Raw genomic sequence first — 26,272 nt, forward strand, 5'->3', positions numbered from 1 at the left:
TTGTAGATGGTAGTGTTTTGGTGACAGGGTTTTTTCCCCATTATATGAAATGTGAATCTGTATCATGTATAATTTTTTTTTAAAAAAATATAGGATAAATTTAAGAAGTTATTTCCCACATTGTGCTTCTCTCTGACTTTTTCTGGATATCAATTCTCTTTTGTGTACTTTACACATCTTTCCTTAATATCTTTTCATTCTTTCATCCTTTTTCCATTCAGTATTCCTACTTCCTTTTCCTCCCCAAAATGCCTCTATTTTCTAATAAAATCTATCTATTTCTAATAAAAATTAATTGTCATTGTTTAGCTGTGCCCTACTCTTTTTTATTATAGCTTTTTATTTACAAGATGTATGCATGGGTAATTTTTAGCACCGACCCTTGCAAAACCCGTTCCAACTTTCTCCCTCCCTTTCCCCACTTCCTTCCCCTAGATGGCAGGGAGACCCATACATGTTAACTATGTTAAAGCATGTGTTAAATACAATATATGTATACGTATCCATACAGTTATTTTGTTGCACAAGAAAAATAGGACTTAGACATAAGGTAAAAATAACCTGAGAAAGAAATAAAAAATGTAAGCGGACAAAATCAGAGGGAGTGAAAATGCTATGTTGTGGTTCATACTCATTTCCCATAGTTCTTTCGCTGGATATAACTAGTTCTCTTCATTATTGAACAAATGGAACTGATTTGGTTCATCTCACTGTTGGAGAGCCATGTCCATCAGAATTGATCATCATATAGTATTGTTGTTGAAGTATATAATGATCTCCTGGGCCTGCTCATTTCACTCAGCATCAGTTCATGTAAGTCTCTCCAAGTCTTTCTGAAATCATCTTGCTGGTCATTTCTTACAGAACAATAATATTACATAATATTCACATACCATAACGTATTCAGCCATTCTCCAATTGGTGGGCATCCATTCAATTTCCAGTTTCTAGCCACTACAAAAAGGGCTATCACAAACATTTTTTGTGCCCTACTCTTAATGATCCAATGTGAAGTTTTCTTGATGAAGGAGTGATTTGCCATTTCCTTCTCCAGCTCATTTTTCAGATGAGGAAACCGAGGCAAGAGAACTTAAGTGCATTGCCCAGGGTCACTCATCTAGTCAGTGTTTAAGGCCAGGTCTGAAGTAAGGAAGATGTGACTTATTGACTCTAGGCATAGTAATCATTGCATCATCTAGCTGCCCCTAATAAGAACCACAGGTCATAACAAAGAAAAGTATAATAAAGAAAAATATATCCACACATCACTCATATGTGAAAATTTTTTCTTGGTCTGAACTTCTATGATTTAACTTCTCGGGCAAGAAATTAATATTAAGATTCACAATCAGCCTTTTGAAATCAGTCTTAACATTAATTTTAAGTATTTCAAAGTTGAATTATTGTTTTTTGAATTAATCATTTTATAAATTTTTTCTTTATTCTGTTCACCCAGCTTTAATTCATAAAAGGCTTCCTTTGTTTCTCTGAAGCTATTCTTTGTGCATTTTCTTATGGTGCAATAATATTCTATTACATTTATATATTATAATTTTCTTAGCTGTTCCTCAATTGATATACTCTTTAAGTTTTCATTTCTTTGCTATAAGAAAAGGTGCCATCATCAAATTTTTTTTTCCATTTATGGGTCTCCTTTATGTCTTTTTTGAATTTCCTTAAGGACATAAAGTAGCATTGTATAGCTGGGTCAAAGGGTATAAAAAAATCTACCTGCTTTTTTTTTGCTGTAGGCCCAAATTGCTTTCTAGAATGGTTGGACCAATTCTCAGCTTCACCAAAAGTTTATTAAAATATTTGTATTTCCAGGACCTCTCAAAATTTTCTGAATAAGTATGTTCATTTAGCTAATATTGCCAATTTTTTATGATGTGGATGTCTCAATCATAAGTAATTCATACCTATTTAAGGATATCTTTATTTTTATAACAGATATTTTTATATTTGTATGCATATAATTTCTTTGATAACTAGATGTCTAAATATAGTACATTTCTGTAGTTATTTTCAATGGAATATCTATTGTTTATCTCTTTTTCCTTTATGTTGTTGGTAATATGTAAAAAGTTTGGAAATTTTCATGGTTTTATCTTTTTCCATTTTGCTGAAGCTTGTTTTATTTTTAATTATTTTTATTTTGATTTTTAGACTCCCCTAAATAAATTTTCATTTCTTCTGTAAAAATTGATAATTTGTTTTCCTTCCACCTGTAGATCTTCAATTTATTTATTTATTTTTGTTCCATTAAGCTTTGAACTACATGAAATAAAAGAGGTGACAACTGATATCTTTCTTTAGCTCTATCTTATTGGGAAAGACCGTCTATTTCTCATCTTAGGATAACTCCATTTTTTTTTTTTGCCAAGTAGAATGCATATTTTGTAATAGAAAAATTCCCATGCTGGGGTTCCTATGTGATAAGATGTTCAGGTTTATTCAAATGGATCTGTTTGGAAGTTCCTTGAAAGGAAGCAGATGTCAGTGTCTGAGATTTGGGTTTCAATTATGTCTCCTATGATGAATCGTTGGGTAACTTTAGAAAAATCACTTAACTTCTCTGAGTCTCAGTTTCATTATCAATAAAATGAAGTGGTTGAACCTGATGACCTTTAAGTGTCCCTTCTACCTCTAAATATATTAGCAAACCTTCTATGTCTGAATACCTTGTGTGACTTTTGTCCATGTTCTCCCTAAAGTTTGCCATCGGGCTACGCCCAACATGCTGGGAGCTTTCCTTGTCCTACATTATCATTATCAGAATAGCAGTGGAACTCTCTATCCACTTGTTAATTCCTCACCCTTACTCTGTGATAACCATATTTAACTTCTGTAATTCCAAATTTCATATTGTTTATGTTGTAGTTTGGTAGTAACTACAAAGCATATCTCTATTCCCCTGCATGTAAAATTCATTTGTAAATCTTGGGAAGTGTTGTATTGCAACCCTTGCTAGAAATAACATTGGATATTTGCAATATTTGCATCAAATACTTAAATACTTTCATTAAAAATGGGCCTTTGTTTCCTTAGGAAAGTTGGTGTAATTAATGGAGTTTTACATTTCCCAAAGCCAATATAGCCTATTGTCACAGCCTATTGTCTCCTTCTGGAAACAATTGATCAATCTTTGTTCTTTCTCTCAGATATACTTACTCAGATATATTCACTTGGGTCAAACTGTAAGTTTGTGACATAAAGGCATGTAATAATTTGTATAACAGACATTCCTCATCTACTTGGCCTTCCCTTGTGGATTATTTGCAGAAACTTTTTAGTAGTTACAGAACTCTCTCAGGAGGCTCTGCAATATCCCAGTTTTTGATGCAACTGGCAAAATTTCCCAAAGAGGATCATCTGGGAAATTTCATTATTCACCAAGAAATCCACTTTGCCTTGGACTCTCTATGGCATCTCCTTTATCACAATGGTGAATTCCTTTAGCCACTATACAGATGCTGGTTTAGATGGATGGTACAGTGAGAGAAAGTAAGACATGAGTTCAAATTTGACCTCAGACATTTACCTAAGTTATACAACACTGGACAAGTAGTTTAATGCTGTTTGTATCAATTTTATAAAATGGGCTGGGGAAGGAAATGGCAGTTCATTCCAGTATCTTTGCCAAGAAAACCCCAAATGAGGTCCAAAAGAGTTGGACACGTTTGAAATGCCTCAACAGAAAAATGTCTTTCTTTATGTTTATGATCAAAGGATCATTATTTCTGTTGTTATATCTTTCTAAGCAACTTAGACTGATTTTGCACAGGAGATATTTGCTGAAAAAGAGGCCTTTAAGTATTCTTTTGCTCAATCAAATCAAATACTTTTTCATAATTGGCAAACAATAAATAAAATGGGATCTTATAATCTCTATCTTTCTGTCAACTGCAGAATGAGAAAGCTAGGGGTATTGTTGACTATCTTTTTCAAACCTTGCTTAATCCTTCATAATAACCTTAAGAAAGATATTCTTGAATTGTATATAAATGGTGCATACAACAATTTTATACTGGGGAAAGAGTAGGCATAGGTAAGTTATTGTTGATGTTTTCTCAGTCATCTGTTTATTAATATTATTCAATTATCAATAAGATATATTTTTATATATTCCCTCTCTTTCAGATACTTTCATATACTAGGTGTCCCAAAAGTCTTAGTATAGTTTATAGCTATTTAAGCTGAAAATAGCACTATGATTTTTGGTTGGTCTTTTTATCCATCACAATTGTGTCTTCTTTAGAACAAATAATAATCTCTTTATATTCTTGGTCCAATTGGGCAGCTATTTCTCATCTTTGTTCTCTTTAATGCCATTTTTATCCCTCTTATATTATCTTATCCTAGATTGTGATGTTTGGTTATAAGTATTCTATCTTTACTAGTCTTCACAATTTATTAAATAATCATTAGACATCGTTCCATATTCTCTTATATATTTTTATTTATTTATCCTTAAACCAGAGATCCCATTAGAGGGATTCCATATAAAGTTTTCTTTACATTGCTATAACTTTTGACAGTTTCATTATGCTTTATGGGACAATATTGCTTTGTATCTATGTCTATCATTCTTCTCCATGTTATTTTACAAACAAGTTTACTATCTAAAACTAATGTTGTCATGTAAGTTAAACATTTCCTGTCTAGAATGCTAACTGGGCACATTTGGTTTTCTTTTTGTGGCAATAGTTTTAGAATGGTTAAAATTCTTCCTTTTAATGGCCATTCATGTATTTTGTGATGCCTATTTTACATTTTTATTATTAATCCTTGTTTAAATAATTTGAGACTAGGTTGTTTCAGCCATATGCCATATTCCTTTCTAATTATTGTATTCATGACTTTATATTATTTTCTTTATCTATATTCTTTATATCTTATATTAAACATCATATTCAGAATATTATAACAAAAATATAATATTGTATTTTTATATTCTGATCTTTTCTTGACAAAGCAGTGGTCTTATTATTCACAGCTGATCCAATGATTATTCAACATCTATAATAAATACTTTCTAACCTGTTAAGAAATCTATTTTTTTTTTTTTTTGCTTTTCACCAGTCCCAATAGCTCCAATTTTTTTCCTGAAGAAACTGTTCAAATGAATGCAAAAAGGTTTTTTTTTAATCTCGAAAACTCTACTGTCTCTCTTTCCCTTATCATGAATAATTATCCTTCATTCTATAATAAGGGATGATTGAAACATTCCATGAAATCATGTTTTTTGTTGCCTCTGTATATAAGACCAGTTTCTTCTTTGCCTCTTCAAACCATTTAACTGAATGACTTTATGGCTTTCATTTAGTTACAAAGTAATTTACAAACTCATTGTATCCTTAAAATTACCTGGTGAGGCTGGTATTATTATCATTTTCATTTTTCAGTGAATAAACTGGGATAATGAGTTTGAATCTTTCCCAGATTCACATAGCCTGTGTGCCTGAAGCCTAAATGCTTGAAGTCATGTTTGATCTGCTCTTTCTGACTCTACTCACAACAATTTTATCCACGGTACCACCAGGCTATCTCAAGGATCTATTACTTTTGATTTAATTTACTCACAAATGCCCATTTTAAAATGCTTACTTTCTCCAAGTTATAAGGGAAACAAAACTTCTTCAGATCCTACCCATGGAGAGTAGCAATCAAGCTGATATTTGTATTTCAGTCCTCAATTCCCAATCTAATCCTCCTTTCCATGACACTATACTTTCTAACCTTAGTCCATGCAAAGTTTAGAGAAAATATGAAATATTATGAATTCCCAAATCTAAAGGAAACCATTACCAATTATTTTTAGATTTGTCAGAGTAGCAGTTTAGACTTTTTTTTCTATTTATTATAACTTTTTATTGACAGAGCCCATTCCTGGGTACTTTTTTTTACAACATTATCCCTTGCATTCACTTCTGTTACGACTTTTCCCCTTCCTCCCTCCACCCCCTCCCTCCAGATGGCAAGCAGTCCTATACATGTTAAATATGGCACAGTATATCCTAGATACAATATATGTGTGCAGAACCAAACAGTTCTCTTGTTGCACAGGGAGAATTGGATTCAGAAGGTAGAAATAACCCAGGAAGAAAAACCAAAATGCAAACAGTTTACATTCATTTCCCAGTATTCTTTCTTTGGGTGTAGCTGCTTCTGTACATCCTTGATCAATTGAAACTGAGTTAGATCTCTTTGTCAAAGATATCCACTTCCATCAGAATACATCCTCATATAGTATCATTGCTGAAGTATAATGATCTCCTGGTTCTGCTCATTTCACTTAGCATCAGTTCATGTAAGTCTCTTCAAGCCTCTCTGTATTCATCCTGCTGGTCATTTCTTACAGAAAAATAATATTCCGTAACATTCATGTACCACAGTTTACCCAACCATTCTCCAATTGATGGGCATCCACTCAGTTTCCAGTTTGTAGCCACTACAAAACAGGGCTGCCACAAACATTTTTTCACATACAGGTCCCTTTCCCTTCTTTAGTATCTCTTTGGGATATAAGCCCAATAGTAACACTGCTGGATCAAAGAGTATGCACAGTTTGATAACTTTTTGGGCATAATTCCAAATTGCTCTCCAGAATGGCTGGATGTGTTCACAATTCCACCAACAATGTATCAGTGTCCCTGTTTTCCCACATCCCCTCCAATATTCCACATTATCTTTCCCTGCCAATCTGACAGGTGTCTAGTGGTATCTCAGAGTTGTCTTAATTTGCATTTCTCTGATTAATAATGACTTGGAGCATATTTTCATATGGTTAGAAATAGTTTCAATTTTTTCGTCTGAGAATTGTCTGTTTATATCCTTTGACCGTTTATCAATTGGAGAATGGCTTGGTTTCTTATAAATTAAGAGTCAATTCTCTATATATTTTGGAAATGAGGCCTTTATCAGAACCTTTGACTGTAAAAATATTTTCCCAGTTTATTGTTTCCCTTCTAATCTTGTCTGCATTAGTTTTGTTTGTACAAAAACTTTTCAATTTGATATAATCAAAATTTTCTATTTTGTGATCAGTAATGATCTCTAGTTCTTCTTTGGTCATAAATTCCTTCCTCTTCCACAGGTCTGAGAGGTAAACTATCCTCTGCTCTTCCAATTTATTTACAATCTCATTCTTTATGCCTAGGTCATGAACCCATTTTGACCTTATCTTGGTGTATGGTGTTAAGTGTGGGTCAATGCCTCATTTCTAGTAGCAGTTTAGACTTGCCTTCCCAGAATCTAATATAGGATGGGGAAATACCATTTGCATTTCTGTAGCTACCACTGAAACTTTATTCCCAATACTATTCCCTAGATTTCCTAGGTGCTAAATTGGTCCAATCTTTCACTGGTTAGCTTTTATACTTACCCTGAAGTTGAAGAATTCTAGGGAATAGTCCGTCTTTAAAAAGTATCAGACATTTTCATATAATCAAGCCCAAGTTCTCATAAGCACAGTGTAATCTGGAATACTTACCATCAATTGGTAGGTCTTTCAGGAGATCTTGATATTCATCTTCTGTGAGTATGATCCCCATGTCCTTCAGAAAGTCTTTTATGTTTTGAGTATCAATATTTTCTGTTCACAAAAGATGAGAATGGTGAAAGACAGGAATGTGAGGAATATCTAGTGATTCCAGAATGGGAAAGACAACATTTCAGTCTTTTTGTCTTCAAATCCAACAAGGAGAGGAGAGTTATTATTTGAGGTGAGTCTACATATAAATTATGGGAAGTCACCTATGTGTTCAGAATTAGAAATTTTTCTTTTTGGTTCAGGCAAATATGTTTGGTGAACAATCCTATACTAAGGAATATAAAATGGTCACCAGATAGTTGTCTGGTAAACAGTGGCAAAATGAATGCTTTAAGTTATATAAGTAGAGTTTGATTATCTTTGCCTTTATCCCAATTATTTTGATTTTTATGAATGTAATCCCACACTTCACCATTGGTTTAGAGGCCTAGAGTATTGTCTGTCTCAATCTTAGGAAAAGTAGATCCAGAAAATGTTATATCATAGGAAATTTGGAACTTGCTACAAAAGAAACAGAAGAGAATCTAGGAAGCTTGCAAGTGTATTTAAATGGAATGATGATCATTTAATAACTCATCCACCACAGGTAACGTTAGTGTTGCAGTTGTTTTCCTGGACTCCTGAGTCTCTCTTCCTTCTTCCCACACCATACCTAACAAATGCCCAAATCTTGCCATTTTCCCTCATTAAATTCTTTCATATTTACCCTTATTTCTCTTCTCATACCACTACAACTTAAGTTCAAATCGCTGTCTTCTTCGAAGAGATGTTACAGTGGCACCTGAACTAGTGTCTCTTTGCCCCCAAATCCTTTCATCCTCCAATTTATCTTCCATACATTTGCTGAAGTAGTGTTCTTTAAGCTTATATCTCCCCTGGTTCCCTACTTCTGAATGAAATATATAAATCTCCCTTCTCTATGGATTTTAAAACCTGGCCCCAATCAATCTTTCTAATCTCATTATATATACCTTTCTTTTGCCCAGCTTCTCTTCTTCACCCAGCTTTTCATGTCTATTATCTTATTAGTTGCCTCCATGCTGTCTTTTCTTATTTCCATCTCAGAACCCTTCTTTTCCTTCCTAATCTCTGCCTTCTATGAGGAGGCTTTCCTGATTTCCCCACTGCTAGGGCCCTCCCTCCCAAATTATGTTGTATTTGTTCTGCATATGTTTATATGTATACATGTTGTCTTTCCTAAGAGAAGGCAAACTCCTTGTGATATGGGACCTTTTCACTGTTTTTGCCTTTGTTTCTCCAGTGCCTAGCACAGATCTAATAGGCTCCTAATAAATGCTTGCAAGTTGATTATCTCTGTCAGTGTAGATAACGAATTATCCTCACTGTTTAGGAGCTTGCCTGCAATGGAAAGTAACTTCTCCTACAGTCACATAGCTAGTAAGTGCCATAGGCAGGATGCAAATATAAGGTCTTCTTTTGACTCTCAGGCTATATTTCTGATTCACTATTCCATGCTTCCTCTCATAAGTTTTTCTGAAATATATTGAGATGTTGGTTATTTATCTGACTTCTCATTATAAATTCTTACTCACCTTCAATAGATTTCACCTTATCCAAAACTTCATTCAGTGCAACATTCCCATCAGCTGTAAGATAAGACACAAGTTAGAGACCTAAGGATGCAGAATCTTATAAAAATAGCATTATATTTACATTGCATTCTGAAATTATGAAATAAACCAGGGAAATTTATCATTTTTCCTCTGATCTCAATCATTTACCTTGAAATTTTATACTATTTTATCTACACCTATATCTATATTTATGAAATCATGAATTTTCATCCCTCATTAGTCTTTTAAAATGCATGCCAATTTTCAGGCAGCTTATAACATACATGTCTTCCATAGCCATGGTGAAATCAAAATTTTCAAATATTCTGCTAGAAAATTATCATTTGCTTCTTTTACAAGACCAATAAGGCTAAATAGATAAGGGATCATTTTCAGAAAGTTGCACATTAGATATCTTTTCTTATTTTGCCCAAAGAAAGATAAGATATAGTTAGATATATTTGCATATATATATATATATATACATATATATATATATATTTCTAATTTGATTCTCAGAACAACCTTATATGGCAGGTGTTATTACTATCTCCATTTTACAGAATGAGAAAAGAGAGGTTAAATGAGGACAAGTGACTTGTTTAAAATCACACCAGTAAGTGACTAAAACAGGATTTGAATTCAGGGTGTCTTGAGTCTAAGTCTAATACTAGAAAATTTTTTTCTGGATGGTTAGGATTCCCTGATCACAGTAACACTGGGTTTGTCCCATTAAAGATGACTATTAGGCAGTTCAGGGAAGGACTGTGATGAGAGTCAGAAATCCTCCATTTCTGTGTTCGTACTTCTCAGTGCCTTTTGTGGGAATTCTTGACTAGAAAGTTCAGTCAGAAGTAATATTTCATTATTCATTTTGATAAGGTTTTTGTATAGGAAATTATTTTCATGTGAACTAAATTAGGACTCTTTCAGAAATTCTCAGACAGGAAGGAAATGTCTTTCCCCACAGCAAACAGAGGCATAAGAAATGCTCACCATCAATTGGCAGGCTACTCAATAGTTCTTCCATTTCTTTATCTGTAAGCTGGATCTCCTTCTTTCCCAGAACTTTATGCAGATTATCAACATTAATTTTCCCTCCTTCAGAAACAGGAAAATTAAATAATGTTATCAATCAAACACTCCTTGAGTCCTTATTATATGTCATCCACTGTAGTAAAACATAGTAATTCAAAACCAAGTTAAGTCAACAAGCATTTCTTTAAGACATTACTACATGGCAGGTAATATCATAAAGTGCTGGTAATAAAAGGAAAATCAAAAGCAATGTCTCTGCCCTCATTACATGAATTTAAGCACTGGATTCATCATTCCTAATTTGAGGGTAAGATAATACATATTTTTAAGGACACACATGGAGAGTCATTGGGAGAATTTGGAAGATGATCTGTTCTTTTTTTTACTGGTCCAAGAAACTCTGACAAGTAGTTTGAGAGAAACCTCCAGAGTACATTCTAAGGAATAAATTGGTCAGAGTTGTACAAATTTTGGCCAAGAGCTTTGAAGTTTTCCACAGTAACAGGTCTGGTGAATTTCCTCCTCCAGGATGGCTGTACATAAAGAACTGGAAGCCATGACAGAGGAATACTATATCAGTAAATTTAAAAAATAAGAGAATTCACATTAAAATCACTGAGAATAAAAGTTTTTCACTCACCTTTCAGATTCTGTAGAGCATTCATCACGTCTTTCAGATTTATTTTCTCATTGGCTGTAAGAGAAGGTACATTTCAGGTCACAGAGAAAATAACAGAGAATTACAATAATACAAATAATAGCAAATCCAACAGCAATAACAATTATACAATAAAATCATCAATTTGTAAACCCAGGCTATAAAGATCATCCTATTCCTTCCTTGTTCCATCAAATGGGCAAGAAGAAAGTAGAAGAGCTCTCAAGAGGATAAATTCATCCCTTTCATTTATCAAGATTCTTCTGACTCTGTGGTAACACAATTCATTTTAATGAATAGAAAATTTATTTCAGAGAAAAACTTAGATTCAAACATATATTACTTCACATGCTCTTGACTTGAGTGTATTTTATAGGAAATTGTAATTGGTACTGTTTTGGTAATAGGGTGTTTTTTTATTACATGAAATTTTGAGATTGGATTATGTGTAATTTTTTAAAAAAAGTATATGATAAATTTAAGAAGGTATTTCCTGCATTGTGCTTCTCTCTGACTTTTTCTGAATACCAGTTCTCTTTTGTGTATTTTATCCATCTTTAGATTCTTTTATTCTTTTTCTATCAGTATTATAGCTTTCTTTTCCTCCCCAAAATGCCATCCCTCTATTTCTAATAGAAACTTTATTGTCATTGTTTAGCTGTGTCCTACTCTTAATGACCCAATGTGAAGTTTCCTTAATGGAATGATTTGCTATTTCCTTCTCCAGCTCATTTTACAGATGAGGAAACTGAGGCAAGAGAACTTAAGTGAATTGTGCAGTCACCCATCTAGTCAGTGTCTGAGGCCAGATTTGAACTAAGAAAGATGTGACTTATTGATTCTAGGCCTGGCAACTTATCCATTGCATTATCTAGCTGCCCCTACTAAGAACCACAGGTAATAACAAAGAAAAGTATAATAAAGAAAAATATATCCACACATCACTCATATGTGAAAATTTTTCTTGGTCTGCAACTCTATTCTATAATTTCTCTGGCAAGAAATGAATATTAAGATTCAAGATCAGTCTTTTAAAGTCAGCCCATATCACATTAATCTTGTCTTTCAAAGTTGCTTTTGTTTTTAAAATAATCATTTCATAATTTTTTTTGGTTGGGCTCACTTCATTCAGCTTCAGTTCATAAAAAGCTCCCCTTTAGTTCTCTGAAGCTGTCATTTATGCTTTTTCTTATTATGCAATAATATTCTATTACATTTGTATATTATAATTTCCTTAGCTGTTCCTCAGTGGATACACACCCTTTACATTTCCAGTATATAACAAAAAGTACTGCTATACGTTTTTCTTCTACTTTTGTGTCCTTTATGTTTTTTTGGTTTCTTTAATGACATAAAGTAGAAATATCAGTGGGTCAAAGAGTATAATAATTCTCTTTACTTTTTTTCTATAGGTTCAAATTGCTTTTCAGAATATTTGAACTAATTCTCAGCTTTGCCAAGAGTTCATTAAAATACTTGTATTTCCAGGATCTCTAAAATTTTTCTGAATAAATACATTAATTTAGCTAATATTTCCACTTTTTAAATTATACGAACATAGTCAAAATACAAATAATTCCTACTTATTTCATTAATGATATCTGTATTTTTAGAAAGTTTGTGTTTATTTTTGTGTGCATGAGATTTGTCATTTTGGAATATATACTTCAAAGAATTGTACATTTCTGTAGTTATTTTTTAATGGAATATCTATTTTTATCTCTTTATTGTATTCCCTTATTGTATTGGTAATATATAGAAAGTTTGGAAATTCACATGGACATGGTTTTTTTATATTTTTCTATTGTGCTGAACTTTTTTTTGAATTGTTCTAAATTTTTATTTTAATTGTTAGGATCTTTTAAATAAATTTTCATATCATCTATAAAAACTGATAATCTTGTTTTCCTTCTACATGTAATTCTTCAATGTAATTATTTTTTGTTGCAATAGGTGGAACTAAGTTAAATAATAGAGGTGACAACTGATATCCTTTTTTTTATTCCTAGCTTAATAGGAAAGACCATGTATTTCTCATCCTGGGACAGCCCCATGTTTTGCCAAATAGAATGCATACTTTCAAACAGAAAAGCTTCCATAGTGAGGTTCCCTGTGTGATAAGAACTCAGGCATATTCAAAAGGATCTGTTTGGGATTTCCTTGAAAAGATGCAGATAGCAGAGTACCAAACTTGGAATCTGAGATTTGGGTTGCAATGATATCTCATATGATCAATAATTGTGTAACTTTAGGCAAATCACTTAATCTCTCTGAGCCTCAGTTTCATTATCTATAAAATGAAGAGTTTGGATTTGATGACCTTTAAAGTGCCTTCTAGCTCTAAATATATTAGCAAACCCTCCATACCTGAGTATCTTGTGTGACTTTTGTCCATGTCTTCCCAGATGTTTGCCTATCACCCACATTGTTGGGAGGTTTCCTTACCTTATACTGTTATCATCAGGATAGCAGTGGAGCACTCTCATTATCTACTTGTTTACCCCTCAACCTTACTCTGTCATAACCATATTTAACTCCTATTCTTCCTAGTTGCTCATTGGTTATATGTTGTAGTTTGGTAATGATTACAAAACATCTCTTTGTATATGATATTAATTTTTGAATCTTGGGAAGTGTTTTATTCAATGTCTTGGCAGAGATAATGCTGGCTAAATACTTGTATTAAAAATGGGCCTTTGTTTCCATAGGAAATTTGGTGTAATTTGGTGAGTTTTATATTTCCCAAAGACAGCCTAACCAACTGTTTTCTGGGAAGAACTGATTCATCTTTGTCTTTTCTCCCAGATACACTTACTCAGGGACAAAGTGTCTAAATTTGTGAAATAAAGACATGTCATGATTTGTGTAACAGACATTCTTTATCTACTTGACTTTCCCAGTTTGGATTGTTTGTAAAAACTTTTTAGTAGTTACTGAGCTCTCCCAGAAGACTCTGCAATATTCCAGTTTTTGTTGCAACTAGCAAAATTTCATCCCCAAGGAGGACCATCTGGAAAACTTCTCTATCCACCAAGAAACCCACTTTACTTTGGTCTCCCCATGGTATTTCCTTTATTACAGAGCTGAATGTTTTAGTTTCTATGTAGATCCTGGTTTTAGAGAGGTGGTGCAGTGAAGATAGCATGGGACTCCTTAGAGTAAGAAAGACCTGAGTTCAAATGTGGTCTCAGATACTAGGTGTGGGACATGGAGCAAGTATTTTAATCATGTTTGTAAGTTTTGTAAAATGGGCTGAAGAAGAAAATGGCAGTTCATTCCAGTATCTTTGCCAAAAAAAAAACCTAAATAAAACGTAAATTCCTTATGTTTATAATCAGAGGGCCATTGAACAGGGTTATCTCTGTTGTTAGATCTTTCAAGGAACATAGATTGCTTTTTGCATATGGACAGGAAATCTTTTTTGGAGAAGAGTCTCTCAGGCATTCTTCTGCTCAATCAAATCAAATACTTTTTCATAATTGGTAAATCAGTAAGTAAAATGCAATCTTATATTTTAATCATCTTTCTGTCAGCTACAAAATGACAAAGATGTGAGACATTGTTGACTACCTTTTGCAACCACCTGCTTGATCCTTCCTAATAGCCTCAATAAAGATGCTCTTGAATTGTGTATAGATGTCTTATATAATGATTTAGTTTTGGTGGAAAAGTAGGCATAGGTCAATGACAATGTTTTCTCAGTCACCTGTTTATTAACATTATTCAATTTATTAATAATGTATATTTTTATTCATTCTATCTTTTCTATTTATAATTTATCATAGTAATCATTAGAGGTCTTTTCATTTTCTTTTATTTATTGGTTTATATCCTTAAATGCACTAGATATCCCATTAGAGGTATTCCATATAAAGTTTTCTTGAAATTGGTATAACTTTTGACATTTCTACTATGCTTTATGAGACAATGTTGTTTTATATCTATGGCCATCATTCTTCTCCATGAAATTTTATAAACAATTTTATTAATTAAAACTAATGTTATCATGTTTTTTCACTTGGCATATAAGTCAAACTTTTTAGACTAAGGTATTTACTGGGTTCATTTTGTTTTCATTTTGTGGCAATGGATTGAGAACGGTTAAAGTTTTGCTTTATAATGGCCATCCATGTATTTTTTGATGCATATTTTCCATTTTCGTTAATTAATCCTCATTTAAATAATTCAAGATTGAGTTGTTTCAACCATATGCCATATTCCCTTTTTACTATTATGTTCATGATTGTATATTATTTTCTATTCTTGATATATAAAACATTTATCCAAAATAATACAACAAAAAAGATAGTTATATTTTTATATTATATTCTTTATCTTGACAAAAGTGGTCTTTTTGTTTACAACTTGGTCCAGTGATTACTCATCATTGATATAAATACTTTCTAATCTGTTAAGAAATAATTATTTCTTTTAGTGTTCACTAGTACCAATACCTCCAATTCTTTTTTGAAGAAGCTGTTCTTGATATGAATGCAAAAAGTTTTTGCATAGTCTAGAAATCTCTGGTGTCTCTTTTTCCTTTATCATGAATACCTATCTTTTATTCTACAATAAGGAATCACCAAATATTCCATGAAAATTATGTTTCTTGTTATCTTTGCATGTAATAAGACCAACTAGACCAGCTTCTTTGTTTGCATCTTTAAACCATTTAACCACATGAAAATAGCTTTCATTTAATTGCAAAGTGATTTACAAACTCATTTTATCTTCAAAATAACCTGGAGAGGCAGATATTGTTATTATTCTCATTTTCCAGTGAAGAAACTGGAGCCATGGGAGTTTAAAAGACTTTCCCTGCCTCACTCAGATAATCAATGCCTGAGGCCAGTACACACAGCATTTTACCCACAGCCTGTACAACTCAAGTGCCCATTATTTTTCATTTCATTTACTCACCAATGCCAATTTAAAAATGCCTACTCCTACAAGGCAGACAGGAAGCAAAGATTTTTCAGATTCTACCCATGGAGAGTAACTACTAAGATGATATTTATATTTCAGTTCTTGATTCCCAATTTAGTCCTCCTTTCCATGACAACACATTTTTTTTAAGGGATCTGAGGAGTCCTATTAACAGTAGTCCATTCAAAGTGTAGAGAAACTATGAAATACTGTGAATTCCCAAATATAAAGGAATATAAATTCCCATGATCAATTAGTTTAGACTTGCCTTTCTAGAATCTAATATAGTAGAGGGAAATACTATTTACATTTCTGTAGGTAACAGTGAAACTTTATAAATTTGTGGAGTTATACTGCATGGTGAATACTTCTATATCACTCTTCCATGAGAAAACCAAACTGAACAAATTTACCTCCTTTGCCTGTTTTCCTTTCATATTCCTCCAACTCTTTTGATTGAGAATCCCTAGTGCTATGCTAGCCAATTTGAATTGTGTGGAAATAAGATTACTTTCCATTTGGGGCAGTATTGGGTTACTTTCCTGTCATTCCTTAACTATGTCTTCTACTTTTTCCTACCTACTTCCTTTATTTTTATTCTTCCGAATCTTTCTTGTTTAGGTTTCCTGGTTGCTAAAATGGTCTAATCTTCCACTAGTTAGCCTTTATGCTTACCCTAAAGTTGAAGAATTCTAGGGAGCAGAGTGAGGCATCTTTCTTTATAAGGTATGACATTTTCATACAATCAAGCCCAAGTGCCCCTCATAGCCTCAGTGTAATCCAGAATACTTGCCATCTATTGGTAGGTCTTTCAGGAGATCTTGATATTCATCTTCTGTGAGTGTGATCCCCATGTCCTTTAGAAAGTCTTTTAGGTTGTGAGCATCAATATTTTCTATTTACAAAAGATGAGAATGGTGAAAAACGGGAATGTGACGAATATATAGTGAGTCCAGCGTGGGAAAGATAAGCATCTGAGTCCTATTGTCTCCAAATTCAACAAGGAGAGGAGAGTTATTATTTGAGGTGAGTCTACATATAAATTATGGAAGGTCATCCAGGCCTTCAGAATTAGTAATTTTCCTTTCTGGGTTCATGTCTGGTGACCACTGGCAAAATAGTGATGCTTTAAATTACATGGATGTGGTTAATAACTAGGGTTTGATGATCTTTGACTTTATTCCAATTGTTTTGATTTTTTTGAATGCAATCCCACACTTCACCACTGATTTGGAGACCTAGAATGAAGTCTGTCTCAATCTTAGGAAAAGCAGAGCTGGCAAATACCTTACATTATACAAAATTTGGAACTTGCTACAAAAGAAACAGAAGAAAATCTATGAAACTTGGGAATGTATTTAAATACAGTGATGATAAGTAATTTACTTACAACAGGTAGAGTTAATGTCACAGCTGTTATCCTGGACTCCTGAGTCTTTCTTCCTGCATACCATGCATATCTAAAAAATGCCTGAAACTTGGCATTTTTCCTTCTATAAAGTCATTCAAATCCACCCTCTTTTCTCTCTACTCACAAACCATACCTTAAGTTCAAGTCATGGTCCATCTTGCTTTTGAAGAGTTGTTACAATGGCACCTTAATTGGTGTCTCCCTGCCTCAATAGTCCTCTCCCCCTTGAATTCATCTTCCACACAGTTGCCAAAATAGTGTTCTTTAAGTATATATCTATTGATTGTGTCACTCAGTAAACTCCCCTGGTTCCTTATTTCTCCTGGATCAAATACATAAATTCCTTTATCCATGGATTTTAGAACCTGGCCCCAATCTATCTTTTCTTTGCCTCACTTCTGTTCCTCATACAGAGCCTTCCATGTCTCTCTATTATCTTATTAGCTGTCCCCCATTCTCTCCCTCCTTCTACCTCAGAATTTTTCTTTTTCTTCATGGTAAACCACAATCTTTGCCTTCTATGAGGAGGCTTTCCTCATTCCTTCACTGCTAAGACACTCCCTCCCAAATTATATTGTACTTATTCTGCATTTATTTATATGTGTACATGTGATTTTTCCTAAGACAAGGCAAACTCCTTGTGAGATGAAATCTTCTCATTGTTTTTACCTTTGTTTTTTGTGCCTAACAAAAGATCTAGTAGGCTGCTAATAAATGCTTGCAAATTGATTATCTGTGTACCTGAAGATCAGCCAGTTATCTTTATGTATACTGTTCAGGAACCTGCCTGCCAGTGGAAGTAACTTGTCCCATAGTCATACAGCTAGCAACATAGGCAGGAAGTGAATATAAGGTCCTCTCGACTCTCAGGTTATATCTCTGATCCACTATGCTATAGTGCTTCCTCTCATAGGTTTTTCTGAAAAGTATTGAGATGTTGATGTTTACTCTGCCTTCTCATTATAATTTCCCACTCACCTTTAATAGATTTCACCTTATCCATAACTTCATTAAGGACAACATTCCCATCAGCTGTAAGATAAGGCACACATTAGACAGAGACCTGGGGATTCAGAATCTCAAAAAATTGCATTACATTATATTCTGAAATTAGATAATCCAGAGTAATTTAACATTTTTCTCTGATTTCAGTCAATTATCTTGGAATTTAATACTATTTTTCTGTAGATGTTAATTTAAAATAGCCAGTTAAGAAATGAAGAAAGTTCTCAACCTATAACTAGATGATAGTAATACTTATTGCTAGTATTTATATAAGGATTGAGGGATTGCTAAGTGCTTTTCAAAGATTGACTCATTTTAACTTCTTAAGAACCATAAGCAACTGGTAGTATTATTATGTCTATTTTACAGATGAGGAAGCTGAGGCTCAGAGAGATTACCTCTCTGAGGGTAAATGACTTGCTTAAGGCACATAGCTTGTTTGTGCCTAAGACTCTGAACTCAGATCTCCCTGACTCTGCATCTAGACCTATACATACTGTACCATTAATGTACCTCACACAACCATTCAGGGATATTCTATTCTTTTTGCTATTGAACATCAGAAGAATTTCTAATAGGATATTTTATTTAGTCATATGAGATTTGGGATATTTGGCAGAACTGGCCACTACCTATCCCTTGGTCTCAATTTCCTCCTTCATAAAATAAAGGGACTAGACTAGGCCATGTTTGTGTCCCTTCCCAGCACAGATATGATATGATACTATAGACTAAGAAACTTCTGTGTTTTTTTCCCAATAATACAAGGAAGAGTTCTTTCAATGTTCCAAAATCTTCTATGTGGTTAATATTTTATGTATCTTTGATTTCTGTAATTGAATAAGTTTAGGATATGTTGTATATGAGGAAACAAACATATAACTCTATTATAAAAATATTATGCTAAAATAGCAGTAAAATGTTTCAGGTAGAAATAAGTATGGCCCCTGCAGAAGAATATTTCCATTGAGGAGGATCACTTTGTTAAAAGCCTAGCAATTGAACAATATATTGAACTACAGAAGAAGTTTATGCTATTTAAGTCGAATGTGTGATAAAGGACAATTATTATGTAATAACCCTGTGAGACCTTTGCTACAGGAATTATTACCAAATGTGTTCACTCTAAATGTCCACTTCAACTCTTTCCTTATCTTCTGCTCCCCACATCCAGCCAATTGCTAAGACTTGTTGATTTTCTAATACAATCTTTCTGCTTGCATCTCTCAAACCACACTCACATTGTGAATATGCATGGGTCAATTTAATTTGGATACAGTATTCACTTTTGTTTTGGGAGGCAGAAATGATTGTCAAAGGCAGCCTACAAAATGAGAGGTTTACAAAATGTATTATTAGAGGGAATATAGTGAAAGGTCATTGGTTCCTGATGTATTGAAAATTCTTGTCCTTTATCTACTGAGCAGAATAGCGTAGCACCCTATTCATATACACCCACATGCACGTATGTATATGTATTTATGTATATATACACATACTTTTTTCATACAGAAATATATATACATATGTGTGTATTTATATCTATATTTGCTGAAATAATGAATTTTGGCTTAGAGAAACTGATTGGTCTTTTAAAATACATTCTAATTTTTATATACATTTTATATACATACAACCATTAACATTTTAAAACACTACCAGTAAATCATCAGTTACCTCATTTATAAGACCAATAAAGCAATGTAGATAAGGGATAATCTTCAGAAAGTTGCATAGTACATGATTTTTTCTTATTTTGACCAAAGAATGATGACAAGATATAGTTAGATATAATTGGGTTGCAGTCTGCTCAATCTACTGAGACCATTGAAAACATGGCTCTTTTGAAATAATAATAATTGGTATTTACATAATAGTTTTATGTTTCAATACTATACATATATTTACATATATGCATAAACTATATATTTTCTAATTTGATTCTCAGAACAACTTTATATAGCAGGCACTATATTATTCCCATTTTACAGATGAGAAAAGAGAGGTTAAATGAGGATATGTGACTTGTCCAGAATCACACCTGTCTAAACCAGGATTTGAACTCAGGTATTCCTGACTCCAAGTCCAGTACTAGAAGATTTTTCTCTGGCTGGTTAGGATCCACTGATTACAGTAACATTGGGCTTCTCCCTTTAAAGATGGCTATTAAGCAACAAAAGTAAGACCAGTGGTGAAGTCAGGAATCTTCCATTCCTGTCTTTTACCTCAGTGACATTTTGGGAACTCTTGACTTGAAGGTTCATTAAGAAATATTTCATCATTCATTTTGATGAGCTTTTTGAATAGGAAATTCTCTTCATGTGAACTAAATTAGGATTCTTTCAGAAATTCTCAGACAGGAAGGAAATGTCTTTCCCCACAGCAAACAAGAGCATAAGAAATTCTCACCATCAACTGGCAGATTATTTAATAATTCTTCCATTTCTTTATCTGTGAGCTGGATCCCCATCTTGCCCAGATTATCAATGTTAATTTTCCCTCCTTCAGAAATAAGAAAATTGAATTACGTAATCAATAAAGCACTCATTAAGACCTTATTATATATTAGGTATTGTACTAAATCATAGGAATTTAAAATCAAGTCAAGTCAATAAACATTTCTTTAAGAGATTACTACATAGCAGGCAATATTATAAAGTCCTGGTAATAAAAGGAAAATCAAAAACACTGTCTCTGTCCTCAAGGAGTTCACAGTCTAATGTGAGAATAATAAGAAACATGGAATTATGTCCAAGATTGACAGATTGTATAAAACCTACATGTAAATTCAATTATTATATGAATTTCAGAACTGGATTCATCATTCCTAATTTGAGGGTAAGATAATACAAACTGCTAAGAACACACATGGAGAATCCTTGGAAGAACTTGGAAGATGATATGTTTCTGTAATACCGGTCTAAGAGACTCTGACAAATATTTTGAGAGAAACCTCCATAGGACATAGTAAGGAATAAATTGGTCAGGGCTGATGGATTCTGGCAAAGCAGACAGTAATGTACATGTTTTGGCTAGGGGCTTTGAAATTTTCTACAGTAACAGAGTTTGGTGAATTTCTTCCTCCAGAATGGCTGTACAAAAAGAACTGGATGTCATGATAGAGAAACAATCAGTAAATTGGAAGGAAAAGAGAATCATTGACAACAAATAAAACACCTTTCAGATTCTGTAGAACATTCATTAAGTCTTTCAGATTCACTTTCCCATTGGTTGTAAGAGAAGGAAGGTGTAATTCAAGTTCCAGAGAAAGTAACAGAGAACTACAATAATGGCACAAAGTTGATGATTTTATAAACCTTGTCAATAGACAGTCCTATTCCTTTCTTCCTTCACCAAATGGAAATGAAGAAAGAAGAAGACTTCTGAAGGAGATAAATCCATCCCTTTCATTATGAAGAATGCCAATGAAGAATACCAAGGTTCTTCTGACTTACAATTCATTGTAGTGAATGGAAGATTTATTTCAGAGAAAATCTTTGATTCAAACAGATATTACTTCACAAGTTCTTGACTTGAGTATTTTTTACATGAAATTGTAGATAGTACATTTTTGTTAACAAGCTGTTTTTTCATTATGTGAACATATGAGTATTATGTATAATTAAAAAAAATAGATGATAAATTTAAGAAGGCATTTCCCACATTGTGCTGTTCTCTTTTGTGTATTTTATACATCTTTCATTAATATTCTTTTCAATCATTTATCCTTTTTTGTATTATTATTACTTCCTTTTCCTCCCTAAAATTCCATGCCTCTACTCCTAATAAAAATCTAATTGTCACTGTTCAGCTATGTCCTATTCTTAATGACTCAATATGAGGTTTTCTTGATAAAGGAGTGGTTTGCTGTTTCTTTTTGCAGCTCCTTTTTCAAATGAGTAAACTGAGACAAAGTAACGTAAGTGAATTTGTTGGAATCCTAGTGTCAACTCAATTTGAAACAAGGTGAAAACTCAAGGGTGATGTCAGAATCCTGGTGTTAACTCCGTGCTTATTGGTTCACACCTTACAGCGAATTCTTAGAAGGTGATAAGTTGCTAATACTGATGGAAACAATGCTTGTGTCCAGGGTCACCTATCTAGTCAGTGTCTAAGGCAGATTTGAATTAAGGAAGACGGTAGGCCTGTCAATCTATCCATTGTATCATCTAGCTGTCCCTAATATGAAGCACAAGTCATAACAACAAAAATATTGGAAAAAACACCAGCCATGTGTGAAATTGCACTTCTATTCTGTAACTTCTCTGGCAAGAATTGAATGTTAAGATTTATTACCAGTTTTTTGAAGTCAGATTTCATCACATTAATGTTAAATCTTTCAAAACTGCTATTGTTTTTGATGTAATCATTTAATAGTTTTTTACTTGCATCTGCTCACTTTACTCAGCTTCAGTTCATAAAATCTACATTTGTTTCTCTGAAGCTATCTTTTGTTCTTTTTTAATGGTTCAATAATCTTCTATTACATTTATATATTATAATTTCTTTAGCTATTCCTCAATTGATACATACTCTTTTAAATTTCCAGTTCTTTGTTATAACAAAAAGGCTACCATACAGTTTTCTTCTACTTATGGTTTCCTTATGTCATTTTTTGGTTTCTACATAAACAAAGTAGCTTTACAGATGGGCCAAAAGATATAAAATGTTTACTTTTTTTTTTTTTTTTTTTTGCTATACATCCAAATTGCTTTCCAGAGTGGTTGGACCAATTCTCAGCTTCACCAAGAGTTCATTGAAAGACATGTCTTCATATGACCTTTCAAAGTTTTCTGAACAAATACATCAATTTAGCTAATATTTCCACTTTTTTATTATGTGAACATGGTCCAAACAGGAACAATTTATAGCTATTTAATTAAGGGCATATTGATTTTTATTAAGGGTGTTTTTATATTTATATATGTATATATATATATATATATATATATATATATATATATATATATTTTCTTTTTCTGTCTTGGTACCTAGACTTCAAAACATCATACATTTGTGGAATTATTTTTAATGGAATATCTATTTTTGTTTCTTCTTCCTTTATTATGCTGGTAACATATAGAAAGTTGGAAATTTGATTGATTATATATTTTTTCTATTTTGCTGAAGTTTTTTAAAATTTTTAATTGTTTTCAGTTTAATTGTTAGGGTTCTCTAAATAATTTTTCATATCATCTATAAAAACTGATAATCTTCTTTTCCTTCTATATGTAGCACTTCAATATGTTTATTGTTTTTTTGCCTCAATAGGTGGAATTACATCAAATAATGGAGGTGACAATTGACATCCTACCTTATTGGGAAAGGCCATGTATTTCTCATCCTAGGACAGCCCCATGTTTTGCCAAATAGAATATACTTTCAAATAGTAAAGCTTTCATAATGAGGTTTGCTGTGTGATAAGATGCTCAGATACATTCAAATCTATTGATCTTTGTGATGCACATGACATTATGCTAAAATTAGAGTCTGAGATTTGGGCTTAAATGATATGATAAATAAACTGTGTAACTTTAAGCATATCACTTAACCTCTCTGAGCCTCAGTTTCATTATTTATAAAATGAGGAGGACTTGATGGCCTTTAAGGTCCCTTCTAGCTCTAACTATATTAGCAAGCCCTCCACGCCCTAATATCTTATGTGACTTTTGTCCATGTCCTTCCTGAAGTTTACCATAGGGTTACCTACCATCCAACATGCTGGGAGCTTTCCTTGTCCTCTATTGTCTTGATATATAGTGAAGCAGTGGAGTACTCTGTGTATCTGCTTGTTAATTCCTTACTCTTGCTCTATGATAACCATATTTAACTCCTGTTCTTCTTAGTTACTCATTGCTTATATGTTGTATTTTGGTAATAATCCTAAAGCATCTCTCTATTTCCCTCTATGTGACATTCATTTTTAATTCTTGGGAAGTGTTTTATTCCATGTCTTACTGTTGTATTCCATGTCTTGCTGGAAATAATACTGGCAGAATACTTGTATTAGAAACGGATCTTTGTTTCCATAGGAAACAGTGTAGTTATTGGAGTTTTGCATTTCCCCAAAGCAACTTAATCTATTATCTTCTTCTGGCAAGAACTGGTTGATCTTTGTTTTTTCTTCCAGATATACTTACTCAGGAACAAACTGTCTAAATTTGTGACATAAAGATATGTCATGATTTGTATAATAGAAATGTTTCCTCTATGTGGCCTTTACAGAATGGAGTGTTTGCAAAAACTCTTGAATGGTTACAGAGCTCTCCCAGACAGCTCTGCAATATTCAATTTTTGATGCAATTAGCAAAATTTCATTTCCAAAGAGGACCACTTGGAGGACTTCACTATCCACCAAGAAACTCACTTTATCTTGGACTCCCCAAGGCATCTTCTTTATCACAGTGCTTAATGCCTTTAGTCATTATATAGATCTTGATTTTAGATAGTAGTGCAGTGAATAGAGCACTCCTGGAATAAGGTAAACCTGTGTTCAAATCTGGCCTTAGTCACTTACAAGCTGTATGACACTAGTCAAGAAGTGTAATCTGGTGTGGCTCAGTCATGTAAAATGGGCTGCAGAAGGAAATGGCAATTCATTCTTGTGTCTTTGCCAAGAAAACCCCAATGACGTCCACGAGAATTGGACATAATTGAAATGTCTTTCCTTATGTTTATGATCAGAAGGTCGTTAAACAGGGTTGTTTCTGTTGTTAGATCTTTCAAGGGACCCAGATTAATTTTTGCATTATTGATAGATCATCTTTGTTGGAAAAGAGAATCTCAGGTATTATTTTGCTTAAACAAATCACATACTTTTTCATAATTGGCAAGCAGTAAGTAAAATGGGATCTTATATTCTCTTCATCTTTCTATGAGCTACAAGATGACAAAGATGTGAGACATTGTTGACTACTTTTGGCAGATACCTTCTTGTTGCTTCCTAATAACTTCAAGATAGATGCCCTTGAATTGTTTATATATGGCTCATATCACAATTTTGCATTGGTGGAAGAGTAGGCATAGGTTAATGACTATTGATGTTTTTTCAGTAACCTGTTTGTTTATTAACATTATTCAATTTATCAATAATGTATATTTTTTATATCTTCTCTCTCTTTCAGAGACCTTTCAGAGACCACACCAGAGACTACACTTTTTTTTGAAGGGAATACTTTTAGCAATAGTTTATGCAAAGAGTAGAGAAACTATGAAATAGTGTGAATTCCCAAAGGTCTCTGGTGTCCCAAAAGTCTTAGTATAATACATAGCTATTCAAGCTGAAAATTGCACTAAGGCTTTTGGGATGGTCTTTTTATCCATCACAATTATGTCTCCTGTAGAACAATACTCTCTCTATATACTCCAATTAAATAGCTATTCTCATCTTTCTTCTCTTTAATGCTATTTTTATCGCTCTTATTTTATCTTATCCTTGATTGTGATATTTGGTTAAAAGAATTCAATCTTTACTTCTTTTAATAATTTTTTGTTGTAATCTTTAGAGATCTTTTTATTGTCTTTTATTTATTGTTCTATTTTTATCCTTAAATGCACCAGAGATGACCATTCTTAGGGGGATTCCATATGAAGTTTTATTTAAATTGATATAACTTTTGACATTTCAAATATGCTTTGTGAAACAATATTGCTTTATAGCTATGTCCATCTCTATGAAATTTTACAAAAAGGTGTACTAACTAAAACTAATGTAGTCATGTTTTTTTCACTTGGCATGTAAGTTAAACATTTCATAACTAAGGTGCTTAATGGGCTTATTTGATTTTCCTCTTGTGGTAATAAATTTAAAATGGTTAAAGTTCTGCCTTTTAATGTCCATCTACACATTTTTATGCCCATTTTCCATTTTTATTATTAACCCTTGTTTAAATAATTCAAAATTGAAATTCAAAATTTCAATTGAATGCTTTATCTTTTTCACTATTCTGTTCATGAGTTCACATTATTTTATGTATTCTTTATATATCATATCAAACATCATATCCAAAATATTATAACAAAAAATAATGTTGTGTTTTTATATTCTGATCTTTTTGTCAAAGCAGTGGTCTTATTGTTCATAGCTGATCCAGTGATTACTCAACATC

The 26,272-nt window shown here is 32.8% G+C and overlaps 1 protein-coding gene and 1 long non-coding RNA gene across 2 annotated transcripts in view; one reads left to right on the plus strand and one right to left on the minus strand.

The window, feature by feature from the left end:
• The window catches only part of EFCAB3 (EF-hand calcium binding domain 3), a 203,745-nt gene that overhangs the window by 102,978 nt on the left and 74,495 nt on the right, over positions 1 to 26,272 (minus strand). The window contains exons 21-24 of the mRNA XM_031965939.1: positions 10,805 to 10,858; positions 10,123 to 10,227; positions 9,106 to 9,159; positions 7,493 to 7,594 (exon numbers count right to left, since the gene is read on the minus strand). Of these exons, the coding sequence (XP_031821799.1) occupies positions 7,493 to 7,594; positions 9,106 to 9,159; positions 10,123 to 10,227; positions 10,805 to 10,858 (315 nt within the window). The remainder of the gene's footprint in view (positions 1 to 7,492; positions 7,595 to 9,105; positions 9,160 to 10,122; positions 10,228 to 10,804; positions 10,859 to 26,272) is intronic.
• LOC116423283 overlaps positions 1 to 26,272 on the plus strand; it is a 132,326-nt gene that overhangs the window by 83,996 nt on the left and 22,058 nt on the right. The gene's annotated exons all lie outside the window — the stretch shown is intronic.

This window comes from Sarcophilus harrisii, chromosome 4 (genome assembly GCF_902635505.1).
Source record: "Sarcophilus harrisii chromosome 4, mSarHar1.11, whole genome shotgun sequence".
In the NCBI taxonomy this organism is placed as follows: domain Eukaryota; kingdom Metazoa; phylum Chordata; class Mammalia; order Dasyuromorphia; family Dasyuridae; genus Sarcophilus; species Sarcophilus harrisii.